Source organism: Amphiprion ocellaris, chromosome 9 (assembly GCF_022539595.1).
Source record: "Amphiprion ocellaris isolate individual 3 ecotype Okinawa chromosome 9, ASM2253959v1, whole genome shotgun sequence".
Lineage (NCBI taxonomy): Eukaryota > Metazoa > Chordata > Actinopteri > Pomacentridae > Amphiprion > Amphiprion ocellaris.
This window is the reverse complement of record NC_072774.1, coordinates 10367291-10390419: the sequence shown is the minus strand read 5'-3', so window position 1 is coordinate 10390419 and position 23129 is coordinate 10367291. Positions and strand designations below refer to the sequence as shown.

General features: G+C 40.1%; 1 protein-coding gene and 2 non-coding genes across 5 annotated transcripts in view; 2 read left to right on the top strand and 1 right to left on the bottom strand.

Moving 5' to 3' along the window:
- LOC111574009 (DEP domain-containing mTOR-interacting protein) overlaps positions 1-17690 on the bottom strand; it is a 70032-nt gene extending 52342 nt beyond the window's left edge. The window contains exons 1-4 of one of the 3 annotated variants that reach the window (XR_008602723.1): positions 17314-17690; positions 17019-17108; positions 8610-8788; positions 6964-7087 (exon numbers count right to left, since the gene is read on the bottom strand). Coding sequence is in view for 1 of the 3 variants with exons in the window: in XM_023278385.3 (XP_023134153.2) it covers positions 6964-7087; positions 8610-8788; positions 17019-17111; positions 17314-17327 (410 nt within the window). In the remaining 2 variants the exon portion in view is untranslated. Of the gene's footprint in view, positions 1-6963; positions 7088-8609; positions 8789-17018; positions 17112-17313 lie in introns of all 3 variants that reach the window. The other 2 variants (XR_008602722.1, XM_023278385.3) reach the window with 2 other exon arrangements.
- A 3212-nt stretch (positions 17691-20902) lies between these two features.
- Positions 20903-20975, top strand: trnar-acg (transfer RNA arginine (anticodon ACG)). Its single transcript has one exon. It is a non-coding gene; the product is annotated as a tRNA-Arg (tRNA).
- Positions 20976-21323: 348 nt separating this feature from the next.
- trnar-acg (transfer RNA arginine (anticodon ACG)) lies at positions 21324-21396 on the top strand. The gene has a single exon. It is a non-coding gene; the product is annotated as a tRNA-Arg (tRNA).
- The last annotated feature ends 1733 nt before the right edge of the window (positions 21397-23129 follow it).

Sequence of the window (23129 nt, the reverse complement as noted above, 5' to 3'; positions counted from 1 at the left end):
TTACAGAGCAGTAAATAAAGTTATTATTCTTTCCTACATGACAAGTGTCTCACATCAGCCATACATGCAAACACATTTTTATATTTCCTTTCAGCTGAGTTGTTTCTACTTTTCTCTCCAGCAAGTGTCTATATTTCCATTATGCAGACTCTCCAGCGCATACATATTGTAAATGACAATATTTAACTTTCTCATACCAAATTTGCGATATTTCAAGTCTTTTAACTCAGTCGTTTCTAAAGGGCCCTAACTGAATAAATGACAGCTTCACTTTAGCATTAGTGTACCTCAGACTAATCTAGAATAATCTACACTTTCTCCTGTTGCATTTTAACTCACTGTCTGAAATAGGAAGTCCCGCATATTGATAGAAACAGAACAACCTCTTTTATTAAATTACCTTTTGCGCAGTATGACACTTTCAATGCCAAAAAGCATAAAAAAGAAAAAAAGAAAGTTGAATTACTTTCGTTATTTATTCCTTTTTTTAAATGAAAAAATATCTTTCCAAGTGCCGACAGGTGTTACAAATGCTGGAAAAAACTAGCACTACATACTTCTGATAATTTACAACACACAATTTCAGAACCACCACAGACTAACCATTTTCACACCACTGCAAATCAGACCTAGAAAGGTATTTCACCAAGCTGAATGAGTCTTCCCACAACTTGCTCAAGACTCTGTATACGAGTTCTGAACCACCTTGCATTTATTTTATTTATTTCATTCTCCATTTCATTCATTTCTTTCTGTACTTGTCTTCTCACACTGCCTGCAGTTGAGTCGAGTACAGCCAAATAGTCCCTGAATTTCTGTCACTTGACTGTCGGTTGCTTGTGAATCAAACATTGCTTTTCAGTTGTGCAAACAAAGCTCATATTTGATTAATTTTCCTGCTTGAACCTGATGGTTAGCTCAAGGACCATTGGAAAGCTGAAAATTAGTTTTCTGTTCTTACATTTTCTCTCTCCATTAAATGCTGTTATTCTTGTCATTATTCTTAAAGATGAGATGTTTTTCAAACCAGCTGGTGATCTTTGAGGTTTAGATGGTTTAGAAATAACCTTAATTGTCAGTATTACTATGACTTCCTACTGTTACTGGTTGGTCATGTGGAAATGTTCCATCAGCTGTTATAAATGAAGCACAGTCATTATCATTTCTAAATAAGTACTGGTATGTTCAGAAATGAAAGGTTTGTGTTGTTGTTTGTCAGTGGTATTGTATGTATACTGCATGTCTATAACTGACAGAAAGAAACACTGAATAGACTTTAAGTGTGATGGATGTCTGGAATGCAAGCAAACAAAAAACAAAAAAAGGGCCACAAGAACTGTAAAATACATACAATTTGCAGTTGCAGCTGAAAACATGCAAAAACCACCAGCACAATTCTTTGTGGTTCTACGAAGCTGACAAAGGCTCAGAATAAAGGTCGGCCTGCGAATTAAACACAGTCTTTGGTATTTTCAACTGAGATGTATTCTAGCCTTGAAAAGTCCCATGGAATCGACCAACTGCATTTCTCTCACATGCTAAAGCTAGCGTTGGTGCGCTAACAAAATAACAATAAAGGCATGTGTGCACACAGGTTAGGACAATAGCAAAACACACACAGATTGTATCTCAAGTCTTGTGAAATTGTGACAGAAAAGCTTGAATGCTTGCTAAGGAGAGAGTGATGAAAATTCTGTGCATGCAGTTCCTTCAAGTATCAACTGCAAACTTTGAATTTGAACTGATATTGCAACAATAAATCCCATTCAATTTCAAATTCAGCTGAAGTAAACTAGCAAAGTGAGCTTTGAACCACAAGGTTGCTGGTTTCATGCCTGCACTGACAGGTTAAATCTGGGTGTGGAGGTGGAATAGCAAAGCTGGGCCTTCCTACTGCTGACATATCCCTTAGCAAAGCACAAAATGCACAGCTAATGTAATAAGGCTAAAATAAAATCCTGGATCCCGTGTGAAGGTGTATGTGGACAGAGGTGCACATTCTTGCCGTGTGAATCTAAGATTAAATTAAGCCGATACCTGCATTATTCATAAGGGTTTGGCATGTGGACAGGAGGAGCTTCGGATTAAAACACCAATCCTGCAGTTAGTGGGCATCCTGCTCTGCTACCTGAGCCACGAGGATTAATCTATTCAGAAGATTTGACATTTCAATATGAGCATGACAAAATCGCGTTTATGAATTTCAGACCTGATCTAGACCACACTCTTGTAAACAGCCCACACAGCGAACAATGCTTTAAATGTTCCTCTCTGTCGCTTAGGAACTGCTGTCAAAACAACATCTCTGTGAGGTTTGTTTACTGGACTCTGTTTAGGCAGTTTTGACAATCGACAGCATCCGAGATCAGTGCATGTGTTTGGAGGGCTGTGTATTTTTCCAGTGGAAAAACTAGACGTGAACTGGTTGAAGGGGATGACGTTTTATGTAACACGTTGTTTAGTCATGTAGACTGATGCTGTATGAGTTTACACATGTATACAGATTTATGCAATAAGGGCAGACTAGTGTGAATAATACAATCAATGGTGGCTGCTTCAGTTGTAGCATTCTGGTATTTGATCATGATGAAAATGGTCACGCAGTCATCGGCTATTGGGACATTTAGGTTACACCCACTATTAAAACAGCATTTTAAAATGAAAAGGATCTTTTCGCTCCATTTTAGAAATCATCTCCATACAAGCAATGCTTGAAATCACATGACCATTCCTGTACATGGGGCATGCAGATGTCAGTGTCAACATAAAGCTGGACATGAAGGGTTGCCTAGAAAATACTAGACGACGGACAGCAATGGTGAAAAGGAAGGTCACTGATTCCCTTAGCTGCAGAACGGCTGCTAGAATAAAACAACAAGGTCAACAGCGTCTGTAATTCATGCAGAAAACAACTGGTGGCCAAGGCTGATGTGGTACAACAGGAGATCACAAGAATGAACCATAGTGGTTCAGACCCAATCAGAAAACAGGCACGGGAGTCTGAATCATCTTTTCCAAAAGTCTCTGCAATTCAATCCCAGAGTAAGACTCACAATTATGAGAATACATTTTAGTTTCTGCTGCATTTTAAAACACTCAAGGATACTGTATTCAGTATTTAAACTAAACCAGGGCTAGCAGGGTCGTTACCAAAAGTCTCCATTTCAGGGGTAATAAAACTGTTTGTGTAATGGACAAACTAGAAACTACTGCTCACACTGCACAAGCACAACATCCCAATGCCCAAATTTAGGATCCATCCTTTTTGGATGTGATGTCAAATTTCAGTTTCAAATTTTAATTTGAGGGCGCCAAGATGGTGAATAGCCAATCAAAGTTGGTAACTTGTGTCACATGTTGCATGATGCTTAATTTTAAACTCAAGGCTTCCAAACATCAGTCTACAGACAAATTAGTGTTGTCATGCTCACTATGTTTACCTTCCATATAAAATTTAAGATTCCATGTTATGAACATGATCAAAGTGTGTTTCAGTGTGAACAGTTTTGGAATCATGATGAGAGAAAGAACGTTACTGGTGTTCTTCCTCATGGTTTGTGGGTTACTTAGCACTAAAAGCAAAATATAGCTGAAGCTAATGGGAACGCTATTTACATTTACAGGAATTCATTTCACTCAAACATTAAAAATTCAAAAATCTGAACCTCATTGCAACGCTTGAGGTTTTCCAAAGTTATAAGGATTCAATCATGAATGTCTGAACAAAATGCCGTACATCTACTAGATATTAAAGTTGCTCTCGGTCACTGATTAAACCCTTCAAAACCCCGACTCTCTCTACATCTACTGCTTCCTGCTCGCTGCACCCCATGCACACCAGCTCACCTACAACTCTCTTCAAACACTGGAAAACTGCTCTACTCACAATGGCAAGTTATATTATTGGAGTAATTCAGTCACACATGTTCCGACTAGAGACCAATGTTGAAGAAGAATAGCGATGCGAAAAGCCCAACCCTGCAAGTCAATTGCAGCTGACTGAAGACTCAGCCATGACTGCTTAGTCCGCTCATGACACGTCTTCCAGCGTATAGAAAACACCATATGGATGTGTTAACAAGGTAAATAAATTGATTTTCACTGGAGGGGGTTTTGAAGATACCTCAAAGGATTAATAAACAACTGATAAACACACCAACATGGAAACGCCAAGAATCAGGTTTTCATCACTGATGTATTGAGGCTATACAGGTGAATCATTTTCGGTGGATTTCAGGGATAACCCAAGAAATAGGTATTTACGTAATAAACAAAGCCCCCCAATGGGAATATACATCAACCTACGTTTCTTCTCCGTTGTATGAGCGTGCCATGGCAGACATGTAATGAGGCCAAATTCCCGTTTGAGGCCAACAACCTACGCATTCATGACGATCTGGTTCCCACTTCTGTGACTTTAATGTTGTTGATCCGAAACCCTAGATTAAAAAAAAAAAAGTCACCTTTTTAACCCGTGTAGTGCTTAGGTAAGAAAACTGCTCACCGCAGAACTAAATCATACATTGTTTCACGTGTATGAAAACAGGAAGCAGGAACAGCGATCTTCCCTCAACGGGACATGTTTGCACTTTGCACTCAGGCACAAGAAAGATGGTTGTTTGTTTATGCTGCAGGACTGTTATTTGTGCCCTAAGTGTAGCCGTGAAGCAGTTCACAAGCAAGAAACCACCAGAGTAGAGCTGGAGGGTGTGTGAATGCTGGGCTGCACCATGGTGATTACATAAACACATAGCTTAGAGAGTAGAGACGACAGATGTCTCCCCTTGGACTATTTCTTTCTTATGTAACAACTCTGTGTGTGTGTGTGTGTGTGTGTGTGTGTGTGTGTGTGTGTGTGTGTGTGTGTGTGTGTGTGTGTGTGTGTGTTGACTCAGAAACACACATAAAAAATAGGTCTCTGTTTATAAAGTGTGTCACTGCGTACGTGTTAAGAGAAGCACTGTTTGCTCGAGTGTTTCTTCACAGAGACAAAAAGTGTGCGAATCCAAAACTGCGATGATGCCACTGATACACAACCAACACACAGACAGACAGGTGGAGATACACGCTTGTGGTGTTTTGGTAGAAACTATTAGTCAGACCATCACTGGAAATACTACATGGGTACAAAGCTGATGACAAACAAAAACAGTTCCATTTGCTCTGCTCATCTCTGAACAAATGCTGTGACTCATCTCTTGTTAAGAAGCCTCCAATATGCTCTGATTTTTCTAATCCTGCAGGCTTTTATTACTCTCGAAAAGCAGGCCAGCACCGAGATATGCACTCTCATCTAATAGGATCAAATTTACCAGCAAAACAAATTTTCTAAAAGTGAAGGGTGGCAGAGTTTCTGATGTACTCAATCAGCATGCTGTGGAGAACGGCAGCGACTCTTACAAACAGATGCAGAGAGGAAAGCAGGAAGTACATGGATGGCATGTGTCATAGTTTGCCAAGAGGGCTATGAAGCTCCAAAACATGAAACAGCATCAAATACGGAAGTCATAGCTCACTATTCATCACATCAGTATTCTTCACAAGCACAGCCTTTATGGAGACAAGTTAAATATCATGCATCCAATCATTCATATCAGTGCATCACAGTAAAACTAAAACAGAGGGAATGCAGGAGGATATGCCTGCAGGAATAGGGAGTACTACATAAATAAAATACATGAAACATTTTATGAGAAAGTAACTCCCTTATCAGCCTGCGTGCTCCGGCATGACAGCAATTTTAAGTTTGGTTGTTCTTCTTCTTTGTTGTTATGATAAGATATCATAAGGGCTGGGCAATGACACAACCAAATGTAGCAGCAAAGGACACTTTCATTTCAAATTAGATGCAAGCCACTACAAAAACAAGCAGCAAAAACACAAAGTTTGGCAGCATGAACAAATTCCATACGTTTTCCCTCCCTGGCTCAGAAGCAGCCTATTTGTAAATGAAGCCGCTTCACCCTTCGTTGTTTTATCCTGTCACTTCTGTGCAGGTCTCCCAAGGTGCGCTAGTCTGCAGTCACCTGGACTTCTCATAGCCTGTAGTCGAAGCTGTGGCAAACTATTCACTGTACAAGACAGAATTTATGGTCTTAAAACATTTTGACCCTGTGTTACCCACCACCTCCACCTAAGCGATGCACTCCCAGAGGCCTGCTGTAAGGCTGATGGACTTGACGTTGGGGTGAGCCCTGACGGACGCCGGATCAGGGTCACACCTAGTCCAAGTCATCCACTCCGAACCTTGACTTAGATTTTCCACATAAATCACCCAGCCTTTTGATTTGTGTTGATCCAACAACTAATTTGAGACACACAATCTTTACATTAGTTGCTACTTTATACCACAACAGACGAACATCTGCATTGCTTTAAAGGAAAAGTTCAGCATTTTAGGCCTTTTTCCTTCTAGTCAAACCTCAGATTAAAAGATCAACATACCACACATGCCTGTATTGTAAATACATAACTGGTACCAGCAGCCCATTAGTTTAGCATTAAGACTAGAAGGGAGGAGACATTTTGGCATCGATCCAAATTCTAGAAAATCAGCCTCTGAATGACTCTATAGCTCACTGATTATCTGATCTGGTGTTTGTCTAATAATCCCAGCTGAAAAAAGTCGAGCACCATTAATGGCAAATTGCTGTTTCTTACACTGTTATAAGCCTTATTTAGGGCAGATTTCGTAACCTGAATATATAGACATTCTAGCTGTTTCCAGTTAAAAATACCAGCACCATTCATCAATTTTCCCATCTAATCTTGTACAATACACAAAAATGACCATGTTTTCCCAAATGCTGCACCATTTCCTTAAAGCTACATGCTGAAAGTGAGATAATCAGTCAAAAATGCATCCATTTCTTTCAACCCTTCTCACTGCAACACCATAAACAGCATGGATGGTTGTGTATGTCTGCATGACTGCTGCTTGGGTTTGTGTTTGTGTGTGCATACTTTTCATAGATCCTCTGCCCCCTCATGAAGACCTTGGCTTCACTGTCCAGCGGAAACGTGCCGTCGTCCTTTCTGAAGCGGTAAAACAACTTCATGTCTTTGAACTCCCGGTGCTCGTCACACACTACAAACACAGCATGCAGGAAATATACTTTAGTAAGAGAAACACACGGATTACTGGAGACAAAGAACCACAACAGGTAGAGTTTGTTACTAACAGACTGTGAGGAAGTAGAGCCTTTTGTGCAGAGATACACTATATATAGACATAGATGGACACTGACAGAGCTGCCTTGGTGTTTCCTTGAATTCTCTATCTAGGTATTTTAATACCACAAATAATAACTTCAGCTACTAAACCCTAAATTGTCAAATGCACACATTACTTTTATTTATCGCAGCCAGAAACGGAAAAATAAGTAAGACTCAACTCATTTTTGATTTTCTGTGTGGAAAACTAACATAATTCAAGCAGAAAATAGTAATATTTCATCAGAATCACTGTATCCTACATGTCTCATTATAAAAATGTGTCAAAAATATGCCTCGTACAATAACCAGATTGCGTAAAAAAACAAAAAATACGGTACAACCTAGAAGCAACAACTAACGCCACTCCAGCCAACAGTCTACTTGACAAAAATTCTGGTACTTGTCGGCTGAACTGCAGGCTGTTTGGACAAAAACAAGGCAGACAACAACAATCTAAAAATGCAAGTAGCTAAAAATGCATAGTTTGTAGAGCCATAATTTCTTCACAGAAACGGTAACACCAGCAAGCACTTGGAAAAATGTTTTAGATTTCCATTCCAGGCTTTTCAGATTGTTGCAAAATAAATCATCAAAAAGATTAAACATTTGTTAGTTTTTTCTGATCTATGGCACTTTAACTGATATATTGAATAAAAACATGCTAGAGTTCACTCTCCTTCTAGTCATGGTTGTGTTGTTTCTATAGCAGTGAATTACTTTACATTGCAGTGAAAAATGAACCTACGGTGAGTAAAAACGTGACAGGAGCAAAATCCATCCAGACGCTGCTTGACAGTTAACTTAAGAGACCCAAATAAACATCAAAACCTGTTTAACATTATTAACACCTTTGACTAACAAGCCAACAAACTCCACATTTACTTTACAGCTAAATCCATTTGCTTCAATGGCATCTAACTGCGAGCTGCAGAGGCACTTTTACGTTACGACCATCTGCATCTGCTGGAGCTAATTTACGATGACAGAATACAGCATGAAATGTCCCATTAGGGCCTCATCGGAATGTTGATTGTCTTTGTATAAAGCAACTACTCACATATAAACATCTTAAATTCATTAACCTACAGTTCGGTCGATTTAATATGAAGTTGGCTGTGTCTAAGCATCAATTAAAAACAAAGGCAGTCCTCTCTTTGTCTCCAGAGTCTGGTCAAATGTGCAGCAGGTAGCGAGACGCTGTGCTGGAGCCAAATTGGCCAGAAAACAGCGAGAGTCATCTATTAAAAGGCACTGCTTGTTCCCAGAAAATGTCAGGAAAGAAAGAGAGGAAGAGAGGAAGACATGGAGAGAGACCCTCGCTGTTATAGAAAACGGAAAACACAACTGAAGCACGCACAAGACTAACACACACACACACACACTCTCAGCCTCACCGTGGTGGATGATGCTCTGGTCCAGAAGTTTCTGCATGATCTTGATGGCCGTGTCTCGATCGGAGGCCTCCTTGTGTTCGATCAGCCAATCGATGAGCTCCTTGGCAACGAAGCAGTTTGGGTAAGTTCGAAGGTGGTGCCTCCGGTCCTTGATCACCTTCCCCTCATGCAGCCGCAGCCTGGAAACAAAGAAGCAGCAGGACAATAGACATTTTCTTCAGTATTTTTCAGCATGACTCCTCAAAGAAATTAACAATTACCAACTCTGTGTTGATATTTTAAAAACCTAACTGACATTACAGCTTCCCCTTTTGAAGTCCAAAACCTAGCAACAGGCGTGGAATATCTGTTATCTTGGAAAAAAAAAATCCCCAAATTCTGCATTATCAGAGCCAGAAACCATAAAGTAACAGGAAAAACTGTTTGATTTTCAACTTCCTCATCTGTTTGTGGAAGTAACCAGATTTTGGCTTGAGATCATAATATTTAATCAGAATCACTTCATTTTACAGGTAGAATTTAAAAACTTGTCAAAAGTAAGCAGTGTGCAGTAACCAGATACTGTGTAAAACAAAAAACATCTGAACTCCTTGGCGCAGTCATAAACCATAAACCGTGAGTGACTATGCAGCTGGAAACCATTTTCACGAGGATTCTTCATGATTCCTCAAAAAAAACTACCAACTAACAACAATTACGATCTGTATCTTGATATTTCAAAAACAAAACTGGCATTACTGCTTCACCTTCTGAAATCCAAAACCTACCAACAGGCTTTAAAGGTCTATCATCTAAACAAAATCCAGAAATTATACATATAATCCAGAAATTAAACCGTATAAACAGTAAGAGCTGTCTGATTTTCAACTTTCTGACAGTCCTACAACTAATTGTGTGAGAAATTAACCAAATTTGTATTTAAAATTCTGATATTTTAATCAGAATCACTTTATTTCACAGGTATATTTTTAAAAAATTGTCAAAAATAAGTCGTGTGCAGCAACCAAATTCCATGAATAACTAAAAAACTCTCTGGTTCAACCGAAGGCCATGAATCAGTCACCAGCCTGGAATCAAACAAATAAATTGCAAAAGAAAAGACCCTTCTTAAGGATTCTTCAACACAATTTGTAAAAAAAAAATTTTTAAAAATGAATGAGAACCTATACTTTGTTTTGTTGGACACTTGTGATAACAGGAAGACTGGAGTGAGGCAGATGACCTGTCAGTGACATTCAGCTCTATGCCCACATGCTGCTACTAAAGATGCATTATCTTTAAAACAAATAAAATCAAATAATACAAATACATGGTTTCATTCATGAAAAAAAATCTCCATAATTTCCCAAAACAGCTGGACGCTGTCGTCTTTAGCAAAGGTTACACAAACAGGAGGATTATTTCCAACTTCTTGGGGGATTATTCTCAGCAGTGGATTAGTTTGCAATTTGTTGCTCCGGTGAGAATTTATGGCAGCAGGATGATGATTTGTGGGACTGACTCAAAGTAAACTGTGGTGTTCATGATAGTGAAGGAAGCCGTCACTCAGAGCAGCCGTGTGGCTCAGTGTGTTTGGAATAATTCTTAGACAGCAACGCAGCTCTGTGGTGCAGAGATATGAGACACATCAATCAGCAACAACGTTAAAAGCGCCTGCCGAAAGTTGTGTTGGTTTCCATTTGTGGCCCTTCAGGACGAGGACCTCTGATGGCGTCCTGTGGTGTCCGACACCAGAACATTGTAAGTGGATCCTTTGCGTGCTGTGGGTTGTGGTTTGTGGCCTCTGTGGAGCTGGCTTGTTGCGACATATTTCATAGATGCTCGACTGAATTGGGATCGAGGGAGTTAAGATGCTGGTCGACGCCCTGAGCTCTTTGTCATTCTTAGACTCATTCCTGAGCAGTCTTTGCAGAGTCAGGAGCCACACTGTCCTGCTCAGGGAGTGCTGTTGGGACACAGGGGTTTGTTTGGTCTGGAATATGTTAAATTAAGTGATATGGGTTCAAGCAGCACCCGTGTAAATGGCAGGACCCAGGGTTTCCCAGCAGAAAATTATAATAATAGATTTTATTCATTGGCGCCTTTCAAAACACCCAAGGACACCGTACAAAGCAAGCAAAGTTAAAACACATCAACAATTTAAAACTTAAAGTGGTAAAAAGTTTTAAAGAAGGAAATGTAACTATTTTAAAAACAGAAGCAAAACGTAGCAGTGAGATGAAAGTCAGAGTGAGTAGGATTGTTTGAACAGGTGGGTTTTGAGACGGGATTTGAAAGTGTCCAGCGTGTCAATGTTACGAATGTCAGGTGGGAGGGAGTTCCAGAGTCGGGGGCCGAGTGGCTGAAGGCTCTGGACCCCATGGTGGTCATACGGGCAGAAGGGAGAGTGAAGGCCACCACACACTGTGCAATTTTCAGCCGTCCCAGATGAAAGATAACAATCGTGAGAGAATCGTGGCGATATCTTTGGTCTTGGTTCTAAATCAGTGGTCCTACATCGCACTGTGAGACAGGTTCAAGGACAACCGTTGTCTTGCGATCGAAAACACGCTGCGATAAAATTCTGACTGTCAGAAATTTGGGGAGATCATTTCAGTGTGACTGCAACTAACTAACCAATAGAAATGCAGTATGAAATGACACACTGATCAGCGCGACACTGGTGCTAAACCCAAATAGATGATTTGCGGCTTCAATTGCAAAACGCATCACAACAAGTGTGTGGGATTTAAACAAAGAAGACATCCTAGTAGAGTTGTGGCAGCAGAAGCCTTATTGAAGTGTCCTCCAGCTCGTACCACAACCGGACAAAAAAGGACAAAGTATGGAAGCATATTTCCTTTTTTGGGATTTCTCTCCCAACACATAAATGTCACAAGGGCGAGGACTCCGTTCATCTCCCTGTGATCGTAGGCGCTCCGTTTATGCTTCGGTTATTTATTTTTCATTGATGGACGGCGCACGCTTATAACGTTGTATTTTTCTGCATTCATGTCGATTCACGTACATCGTAGGCTGCGATTCAGCTGCATTTTCATCGTGCAATCTGCACAGAGCAAACTTCACGTCGTGCCCAAAGATTATTAGATCCATGCTGTAGCAGTGTAGCAAGCTGTGAACTTATAAGATTGTTCAAATCTCACAGTGTGTAGATGCCTTAAGGAAGAAGGAGGAAGACGATCTGAGAGTCCGGCTGGGTGTGTTTATGTGGAGGAGTTCAGTGAGGTATGGGAGGCGAGGTTATGGAGGGCCTTGCAGGCCAGGAGCATGGCTTTATAGATAATGCGGAATGTGATTGTGAGGCAGTGAAGCTGTAGGAGAACAGGGGGGATGTGGTGGAGAGAAGGTATCCTGGTGCAGCATTCTGAACTAGTTTATGGAGGGACTTGAGGGGGAGACCAGAGAGAAAGGAGTTACAATAATCTAAATGGGAAAATTTGAATTTAACAGGATGATCAATGTTATTTATATCACTTGTGAGTGGTTTTAATCTTCTGGCTGATGAGTGCTTATATAATACATGCTTATTTCTCATTTTAACCCTCTGAACTCCAAAATATGTTAGTGGGTTTGACAGGCATGTTGTACTTTTTTACACTATTTATCAAATGAAAACTGAAATCATCATCTGATTTTCAACATCCCCTCCATCCTAAAAGAACTACTTTTGATATGTGGTTCCATCAGGAAAAATAACTAAATGTACAGCAAAAGTTGTGATAAGTCTTAATTTGTCATTTTATTCTACATGTCTAATTCAAAAATCCATCAAAAATAAATGGTTTCACCAGATCCTGTTAAAAAAAATTTTTGCACTCTTTAGCACAGCCAAGATGCTATAAGAGACTCGTGTAAGGTGACAAAAATTCAGGTACTTTTCGGCTGGACTGCAGGCTGTGTTTACACAAAGAGGAGAAAAGCACAAAAATTAATTAGAGATACTGAGAGTAAACTCAAACATAGTTGATCAATAAAATAAATGCAGCATGGCTCAAAATGATTATATAGATTAGCGAGTTGCCAGAAGATACATTCAGCATGGCGAAACATCTTTCTACTGCTGATGTGCAGATGTGTGAAAGCGCCTGTTTGTAGAAGTTGTAGAAGTTACATGTCTGTAGCATGTAGGGCCACTATTTCTTTTCCAGCATTGGTAACACAAGTGGGAACTTGGAAAGTGTAGATGGTAATTTCAGTTTTTTAGATTTCTTCTGTAAAATAAATCATCAAATCAGCTTTTGCTCTTTATCATTTCTGGTATTCTGACTATTATAGTACACATAAGATAGTTCTGAATTCTGTCTCCTTCTAGCAATGATTGTGTTGTTTCCATACAGGTACAGGACTTTATATTAGAGAGAAAAATGAGCCCTGAGTAAGTAAAACTGTGACCGGAGAGAAAAACTCACTTGGAGTTCAGAAGTTTAAACAGAACAGCCTACGTTTTCTTTTGTACTTATCTATGTGACGTGCGTTTCATATTTGAGCATCTTAGATAAACAATCTTCAAAGAGCACAAAAAATGATTTAGAGACTCAAGAACAACCTGAACACACGAGGTCAAGTGTTTGTTTAAAAAAGCTGACAGGGCAAACCAGTCCTGGAGGTTGGAGGTGAATTTATGCCATTTAAACATCATCTGCAGGAATGTATAATGTCATTAAATTATTATATTATATACTATATGTCTTACAATGTCGCGTGATAACATGATAAAGCTCTCGTGGACGGCCTTGACGTGGGTTTCACATCACCACACTGACCTCCACCTGAACCTGAATGTTGAGAAAGAGCCAAAAGCCAAGTCTCAGCCAAGCCTCCTGCAGCTGGCTAGTTCCACTGCATGCTGAGTCCGTGTGCAGCTGGCCAGCATCGCTCCAGATTAGCACCGACAGCTTCGCTTCGGTCCAACTATTCTGCCAGGACTCGAGACAGGCAAACAAGCTCAGCTGAAGGACTTACAGACTTAACATTCAGACATCATCATCATCCTCTCTCTGTGCCCAGCTTCAGTCTAATCCTCACATAAAAACAAAGAAGCTGGAAGCAAAATCTCACACTCGCGCCGAGAAACAATAGCAGGCAGGAGGATTTCTGAATGACTCCGGATGAAAGCATTCATAAATCCACATTCTGCCTGCCACGGTGCAACAAACTCCCCATTTACAACTACGAACTGGTCACAAGACTCACTACAGCAGCTGCCTGGGACTCTGTGCCGTGATGTCGGTCTGTTTTTCAGCATAAAATACAGATCTGTCCTGAGATACGACACGATGGGACACAAAGATGTAAAAAAAAAAAAGAAGAAAAAAAACCAGCCAGTGTTCTGTTATCAGTATCAGGAACTGTGTCATGTTCCCTGAACTGGACTCGTGATAAAATGAATAAACAAAAGGTGTGGACACTCCTCGCTTTTATACCTGCTGCTGTTCATATCAGGTGGAATTTTGTAATCATGAATGCTGCTGCTGGCGGAATGAAACTGGCTGTGACTTTCTCTGCTTTTCATATCGTCCTTCGGTTTGTTCCAGACGAAGCTTAATCAGGGAGTTGAGGTGAACAGTGAAGGAAACACTTGGGGAAAGTGTGGCTTTATACTGTTAAATGTAAGAAAAATGAGAGTCCACAAGCTGTTTCTAACTTTAAATAGCTGAGTTTGACAAGCAGAATCAACATAACAAATACCAGCAATGTCCTTCTGAAGTGTTGATGATGGATTTCATGGATTATATTTATTAATTACTCTTCCTAGAACAAATTTGATTTATTAATTTCTGTATTTAATCACTTATTTACATATTGTAGTCCATTTCATGTATCGTTTATTACTTCCTTTTTATTCTGTTTTTCCTAATTCTGACCTCTATTCTGCCATTCACATATCTACCTATATTTTAATGATGGATGTTTATTTTATTTCAGTTTATCTCATTGCATGTGTTATACAGGATAGCGTTTCCTCGGTGTTTTTAAGTCTTTTATTTATAACATGGCGTTAAGGGTTGTTTGTATTGTTTTCTTGCATTTTTATATTATTTTATTTCATTTGTACAAAAAGTGCTCTATAAATAAAGTCTGACTGATTGATTTTGACTGGTCAGAGCAACAGATAAAGTTATCCATGATTCATTTTCAATTAGCCAAAACAACACCTGCACATATCTCGATTGTAAATAGTCCATATTTTTGTGCACGGCCTTCCCATTGGACACCGTGTCAGTAGAAGCAATGGCAGCTGCTGTGGTGGACAAAATCGTGAGAGAATGCCGTAAAATAGGAAGAGCTCATCAGTGAGGAATTTCTGGAGAATGGGAGCTTCAGTTACTGGGAGTCTTGTGGTCGAAATTTACCAGAACGTGGGCCTCAGGCTGCTCTGACACGGTGGTAAAACAGCACGTCATATGCGGTCACGCCTGCAGTGCCATAGAATGTCTCCACCTCCTGCTTGCCGTAGCTTCTAATGTAACTAGAGATGTTTGCTAAGCTGATTAGTCTCGTCAAAAATCTAGTTCGTGATATCTGTAATTAGATTTTGACTTGGCAGAATTCCAGCTTGAGATAGATTATTCCAACTACTTTAAACTTAAATTAAGAAATCTATAAGAGACAGTATAGACAACTTTAATTAAGAGGAATTAAAGATATCTTAAACTAGAATTCATAATGGAAAAAAAATACATTTTAGACATATGAAACTGGAATTACAACTGCAGATATTCACTATTTACTTTGCAGATATCTACAGGTGATCTATAGACATCTTTAATGAGAAACCTCATACACATGAATGGCAAAAGTGACATTATTTGTCATAATTTCATTGCTGATATCTGAAATACATATCCAGCGTTGCTATTAAATGTGAAAGCAGCTCCTCATAGACAGGCAGCTGAGTGAGACTGTACTCAGACACAGAAGTGCTTTGAGCTAAATGCTAACATCAGCATTCTAACATGACCACAATGACAATGCAACATGCAACAGTAAGCAGGTATGATGTTTACTGTGTTCACAGTTTCACCTTAGCTATAGATGGCAGCATGATAGCATGTGCTAATTAGCATTATCAGTAACATGGTGATACTGAATGAAATTTAAAGGCAAAGGTTACTGAAATGTATAAACATAAGTGATTTATGAATGTTTATATCAAAGTTCATGGTAATCCAGCCAACAGTGACAGATGTGAACTTCACCGAGTCCAGAGTAGAAGTCAAAATGTCACCAAAGTCAACAGGCTTCATCCTGTGGGGGGATGTGGATATGTGAGCCAAATTTAATAGCAATCCATCAAACGGTTGTGATGGATCGACTGACGAAACAACATCTGCAGAGGAGGCAGAAAGGAAACATATACAGAGGCTGAAGAGACACGAGTCTTCTATGTCACAACCTCAACAACCTCAAGTCCTTTTGCCCAGAACAGCAGCAGCGTCTCAGAGGACTCTGGAGACAGAAAGCCCAAGCAGCCCTCTGCTCAGCGACACCAGTCACGCTGCCAGCTGGCAGCCTCAGTGTTCACAGCTGTGCCAGGGACACTGACACACACAAAGCATGCGATGATAAACACTCTGGGGCTGAGTGAGAGTACACTGAGGAGTACGTGCTCAGATCAGCTATTAATCTCTCGAGGGGATGACTTCAGTGTTACTTGCTACAGCTCTTCAGAAGCAGCAAAATTCAATTTCTCAGAGCCAGCTGGAGAAAACAACTCCGTGTTTTCCTCGTGGTTCAATCGGGGGCTGAAATTCCAGGCATTGGTGCCATGCTTGACCGCCTGAGCCTCTATTCACTGCTGGGGTTATGAGGCAGCGAACGCCACCACGGTTATGAAGCTGATCTCTGCGTACAGTGCTGCAGGTCAAAGGGTACAACATGTCAGCAACACCGGCTGGATTCAAATCCCTGATAGGATGAATGGGCAGGGCATGATAATGACACAGGGTTAGTAGGTTCATCTTCCTCTGTGCAGCTCAAAGGGCACTGTGCTGGTGGAGCAACCGAAAATTAACGGTGCGTTCAGGCCTGAACACAAGGAAAAGAAACATCCTTCAGAATCCAGACATTACAACGCCTCTGGCTGTCATGTTACATAGATGAGGCATGTGTGGATGTCTTTGTCTGGCTGTGAACACTGCAGAGGCGCTGAAACTTGCTTGTAGGGCCGGTAAGGAGAGAGAGAGAGAATAGCTCCATGCATGATCATCAACCAGTGACAACACCCACTGCTCTCATTTAGAGTCCTGACCACAGCATGCACGGCTGCACACACATAAAGTAAACACTTATTAGCTATGTCACACTGCAAATGCATTATTTCACAAATATGCCAGAACTTCCCCCTGAAAGAAGCTGCAACCGACCGTGGAGGTCAGCGAGGGTTTGCACCAGGAGTGACCGACCGACCTGAGCTGTTCCCCGGTGACGAGCACCTCGGCGAGCCGCTCCAGCTCTGCAGCCTTCTTCTGCATGGTGTTCCCGATCCCGTCCATGTCCCTGCTAACACAAGAGACACAGACCAGGGGTGTGTTTTTGTTTGCAAACAGCCACGCACACAAAGACAACACTCTGGGTGAAATGCACCAGCTTTGCATTTTTGTTGACAGGCATACAGGGGCTGGACTGCAAAACAAAAGACACGCAGGGATCCACGAGGTGCTGATTTGATAAACAAAACACCGACACTCCGGATTCTGCTTACCCTTCAAGCACCATGAGGTCCCAAAACAGGACTTTATCAATTAACCCTTTGATGAATTAGCAGAGAAAACGATTCCATGCCAGGAAACACATGCAGGGACGCGGGGAGTCGGTCTGGGGGGCAGATCCTCAGTGTGCCCGCAGCTCCATCAGTCCGCTTTTAAATCCTCGAAAACCGTCCAGCAGCGCCAGGTATCCGCACACACTCATTAATGCATACACCCGTGAATCCCTGTGTTTATCCGGAGCTGCCGCCTGGATGCAGCAGCTTCCACCGCCTCTCACCGCGGCTCGGTGCGCGCTGCTCGGGTTTATTTGTCGCTGACACCACACACGGACTCAATGCACGTTTTCTCCACGGTGCAGCCAGAGCCCATCCACAGAGCCCCCGCATTGGGAGGACTCTGCTGACGTCATGGGGGAGTTAACCGGAGGGGCGGGGTTACAGGGAGCCGTGGGTGCGCTCGATTTATGCACCGGTGGGACGGGTCGGATGTGATTTTAGCCACAAGTTGTGCGCACATTTTTGCTGTGCATGCGTTTTAAATGTGTAAAACTAAGAGAGTGCGGGTTAAATTGTAATTGTAACTGCAAACATCTGTTTACGCATGAATGAAAAGGAGTTTTCAATAGGAAGCACAATGATAAGATTAAATAAAAAGCACAATTTGTGTGAAGAGTCATGATTGTTCGCCTTAACTTCCACAAATCAAATGTTTGAGTTCATATAAGACAGCCAGTTCCCCAGGAGAAGACTCAGCAGTTCATAAAATAAAACAAAAAGGTTTTACTTTGAAGGCGGAAAAGTTCACATTCTGGACCGAAAAGGCAGATCATTTAAAAGAGGAGTCTATGAATCTGAAGCAGCCATGTCTATGACACCATTTATGCATATTATTTGTGCTATTTTTACATTGTATTTAGACTGTTTCTTAATATAAATGGCAGCAAATTTGCACCTTTATTGTAAATATCAGCAATTGTTTCGCCTTATTTCTTCAAGCAGCACAATTTGAATGTTTATTGTGTTTTGTTTTTGTACATTGGTTTCATTATTTTTCTTAAATCTGACATGTATGAGCTACTGGATACCCCGGATTTCCCCAGACATCTATCTATCTATCTAGATATCTATCTATCTATCTATGTATCTATGTATCTATCTATCTATCTATCTATCTATCTATCTATCTATCTATCTGTCTATCTGTCTGTCTGTCTGTCTGTCTATCTATCTATCTATCTATCTATCTATCTACCACTTATCAGGTACCTATAATGCAGTCTTGAGATCCCTCCCTAGAAAGTCCATACATATGAGTCTTGGGTGACCAATGGTACATTAGCCATGTGATTTGCCATGTCATATTATTTATTTGGGACTCCCCATCAGTTTTAACTAAAAAAAGCCTCTTGGATGAGAGGTCAAACATCTTCAAGAATTAAAAAAGTGAGGTCTAGTCGTTTTCTATGGAAGCTTTTAGGGGTATGTATGAGAGCACATCTTTGCTCAGTGGTTCTGTGGTTGTGTCTGTGCTGAAAATGTGAACAGGATGATTCTGAGTAGCTGCTACGTACACCACATGCAACAGAAATCCGATGTCTGAACATGTGACTGCTGAGAGGAACTGCAGTGAGTCAGCATCAGCATAATTCTTAGTGATCGGTGGAAGTTCACTTACATGAATGTTTTGTCCTTCTTACTGTGCAAATGTTATATCCAGTTCTGTTTCTAAATTTAATGATGCCCGAAAAACAATCTCAGAAATACAATATAAAGTATACAAAAATAACAATACTAACTAAAAGTATGCAACAACAAAGCAATGGTGGCGACATATTGTGCAACCAAAGATGCATTTTTATCACAACTGTTCGTTTCCTTGTAGTTTTCATTTAAAAGGTTCTCACTGTCTTATCGTATAAGCCTCATATCTTGGTGATCACAGAAATCAAATAGCCCCCAGAGCTGTTGAACAAAGTTAATGAAAATCCAATAATAGGTTACTTAAATATCCTGTTTGTACAAGCAGGATGCCAGCATGTGTCGCTCAGGTTACCAAGAACAAGTTGGGACGTGTCCAGTGCATGGAAATGAGCCTTATCTCACTGTTGCTACAAATAGTAAAGAGTAGTGAAGACAAGCAAATGTCAAAGATATCATCCAGACAAAGCAGAAACCATTTTCTTCAGCGAACATAATGGTTTTAGAAAGGTACTAATTCCTGATTATGTAAACTGGTAAAAGTAAATGTGTTACATCGTTTAGGTCGATCCAGGTAAAAACACACCCAATACAAGATTGAAATTTAACCTGAACTTAATGTGTCAAATATGCTGTATATTATAGACACAACAGATGAGGGTGGGTCTTTTTTTATTCTAAAAATATCAATTATGAGCCCACACAACCACAAAATCTAATTTGAAAACACAATTAGATCCATATATGTCACATTACATTTTGAATTGTCTTTGTGTTTTCCTGCACATAAATAGACATTTTTACTGTAAACTGATGCACAGTAGGTACAAATTGGTGCCTTAAATGAACCTGAGTGCAGAACCGTGCTTGACACTCAAATCTCCCATTTCATGTGTCCAACCAATATTCAAATGAAACCTACTTCCATGTAATTCTGCATCCGTGAAGTGAACATAAAACCAGCGCCTCCACCATGAAGGATGAAGTCATCTGCTTTTTCATTGGCTACATTGAAAAGTGTGCCTATGTGTGCATTCTGCAGAGTAATGGTCTTTTTTGTGAATGTTTTCAGTGAATATTTTACAGTTTGCACGGGTGACCTAAATATCTACTGTATGCATTGGCCTTGAGAAGAAGTGTGCAAATCAAAAAAAGCCACACTAAATAAAGCGCAGCAAAATATTGATTTATCCAAAGCACAAGTTGCTTTGTAAATCTGTAAGTGAAAGTGGAAAAGATACTTTAGTGATCCCCTTGTGTTCTGGTTCATGTCTTATCTCCCACACAGGCAGTTAAAACACCACATTAATACAGATGTGGTGCCACAACAGGACAGACAGTACTGTTGCTTGATTTCACTGTGTGAGTTCAAACATGAAAACGTGTTGCAATACTACACCCCAGGCAGTGATAGAACTGAAAACACAAAACACCTGGGATTTTTCGCTGACTGTGGTGATTCAAAAATCCTGCAAATTTTTATCACTTTGCCTTTCTTACAGTAATAATGACTAAGTTTTATTAATGTTGATCCCCTAACTACTCCTTGCTTAAATGAATCTGTCAAGAATGGCCAGTGAGAAAATGGGCATATAGTTAAGATCAATTTATGACACCAGAGGCAATGTCTGTCTCTGAGGAAAGATTACAGTTTATGGTCCAACTGCGCCACCTGTTGGTTAAATGGGGGCATTGCGGGCAACGAGACAAGGTCATTATTGCCATACGTCTTGTCATTAATGTTAATGTTATTTTTTAGTTCATTAGCCACGATTTAAAATACAACACAATTTGACATAAAGCTTCCACAAAGAACAGTATAACTGATCAATATTTCTTGTGTTGCGAAATTACAAAAACGCTTTTGTCCCTGTTTCAGTCACGTGGGCCAGTGGCGCAATGGATAACGCGTCTGACTACGGATCAGAAGATTCTAGGTTCGACTCCTGGCTGGCTCGTCGCTTTTTCGCGTTCAGAATGTGCAAATTAAACTATTTTCGGCTAATCCTTGGTTTAGCCGAGGAAGAGATTTACATATGCCATCGTGTTTTTGCTTTCTCGTTTGTTTCACATATTATGTAAACCACGATTCTCAACTGTTTATGATCACAAGCAGCCTTCTTATGCTAACAGCTCCGTATCGGAATACGGAGCAAATCACTGTAGGCCCCAGTCATTAAAACTTCCTTGTCCGACCAAGAAAACAGTCCTCCAAACTTTTAATTCACGCCCGTTACCGCTTATACACAGAGCGCTTTTTCATTTGCAAATAGTTCAGGAATATGTGACTAAACTGGATCTTCATCGGGCCAGTGGCGCAATGGATAACGCGTCTGACTACGGATCAGAAGATTCTAGGTTCGACTCCTGGCTGGCTCGGTTCCTTTTGCGCTCTAAAAATAGACTCCTAACTAGCCATAGACTGTATGTAACTATCTTACCTTCATCTAATCTTTGGCTTTCGCTCAAAAAGAGCGTTGCCAGTGTCACCTGTGGTTTGCCAATCAGCACCATGAATCCCACCAGAAACCAAGAAGAAGCAGCACCCCCACCAGGATCCCCATACAACCAATCCCCCCTCAGTGCACCTGCCAAGATCCGACCAATCGTTGTCGGTATAACCACCAAGAATTAGGCTATATTGTTAATATTAAAGTTTATTAAGTACGGAGAATGTCAGCAATAATCAACCAAAAACAGGGATAATTCAATCATAACCAGCTAGATGATAAGAACCACAGTATATGGGTGTTAATAATATTTTTGAAGTGGAGCTGATTTTCTGACATAGAACATATTGTACAGTTAATACCAGTATGGCTATTTGGTTATAACATTGATGTTACTTACTGATATAAAACGCATGGTCAAGAAATGGCCATAAATTGCCAACATAATCTATTTATCGTTCATTTTCAGAAACTTCAATTAAAGTGGATAATGACAGTACCTAACGCGTTTAACTGCGAATCAGAAGATTGTACGTTCGATCCCCAGTGGGTGCGGCCCCACCGTGGAGCCATCATAACTTGGTTTTTAATAGCAGATATTGTGAAATAAATTCATGAACGTACACACAATATGTAACAAATCTGAAAGAATCCACGTTTGACTAGCCGTTAGTTTGAAAGTTTTCATGAAAAGTTGCTTTACCTCAATTGGACGAACGTAGCTCTGCCTCCAAACAGCAAATCAGCAGCCATTCCTGGAGGAAAGTAATTAAGCTCCAAACAAACAAAACTCGCGATATTCTCCTCAGTTTGTGCAGGTAAACTTGGAAAAGTCGCAAAAAAGTGTACGCCAGTAGTCAGTTTACTACAAGTTGAGTTCTTGGGACAGTTAAATCCGGCAGGTAGATGAAGCGGCTCTGTGCCTGCTGCGCCCCCTTCAGTAATGGTGCATAAATTACCCTATGAGCCTGCTGGTCGTCCATGAGTAAGTAGGAAATATGAAAATCAGCCACTAAAATAATAATGTAATATAATAAAGCATAATGTATATACAGTTAAGCCTAAGCCTAATATGCATATAACAACTTTTGACATATATTGATATGCATCTGATTTATACTCTAGCATATTATATATATTATTATACATTATGTAGATAGACAAAAATTGCTTATATCTATGCCAAACTTTGGATTTTTTTTTTTTGTTTAAAAAAATCTCTGTAACAAAATGTTTCTTTTGACTGGAAATCACATAAACAAGTCACAAAATATACTGTAAAATGGTACAGATGCTTTGTAACCATTTCTGTTTTTGTTTGTACTTTTACTACAGTCTAAATAAAAATGTCAAAAGTTATATTCATCAATGACATCTCTTACATACAATAAAAAAAGAGAATGTAGGAACACTGGTTAAAAAATCACATAAAATACAGAATTTAGCCAATGTATAAACAATTTTTTGGCTGTGTGTAATGCATTATAATATATATAATAGAATATAATGGTTCTGCAATTAAATCCTGGATTTTTAAATAAAGACCCAAATTTGAGTCAGAAGTTGGCCTACTGCGATGCATTTATTAAGTATTTTCTTTGCAACAATCACACAGCACATACATACGTATATGTTTGCTCTTCATCTTAACCTACAGTTTTC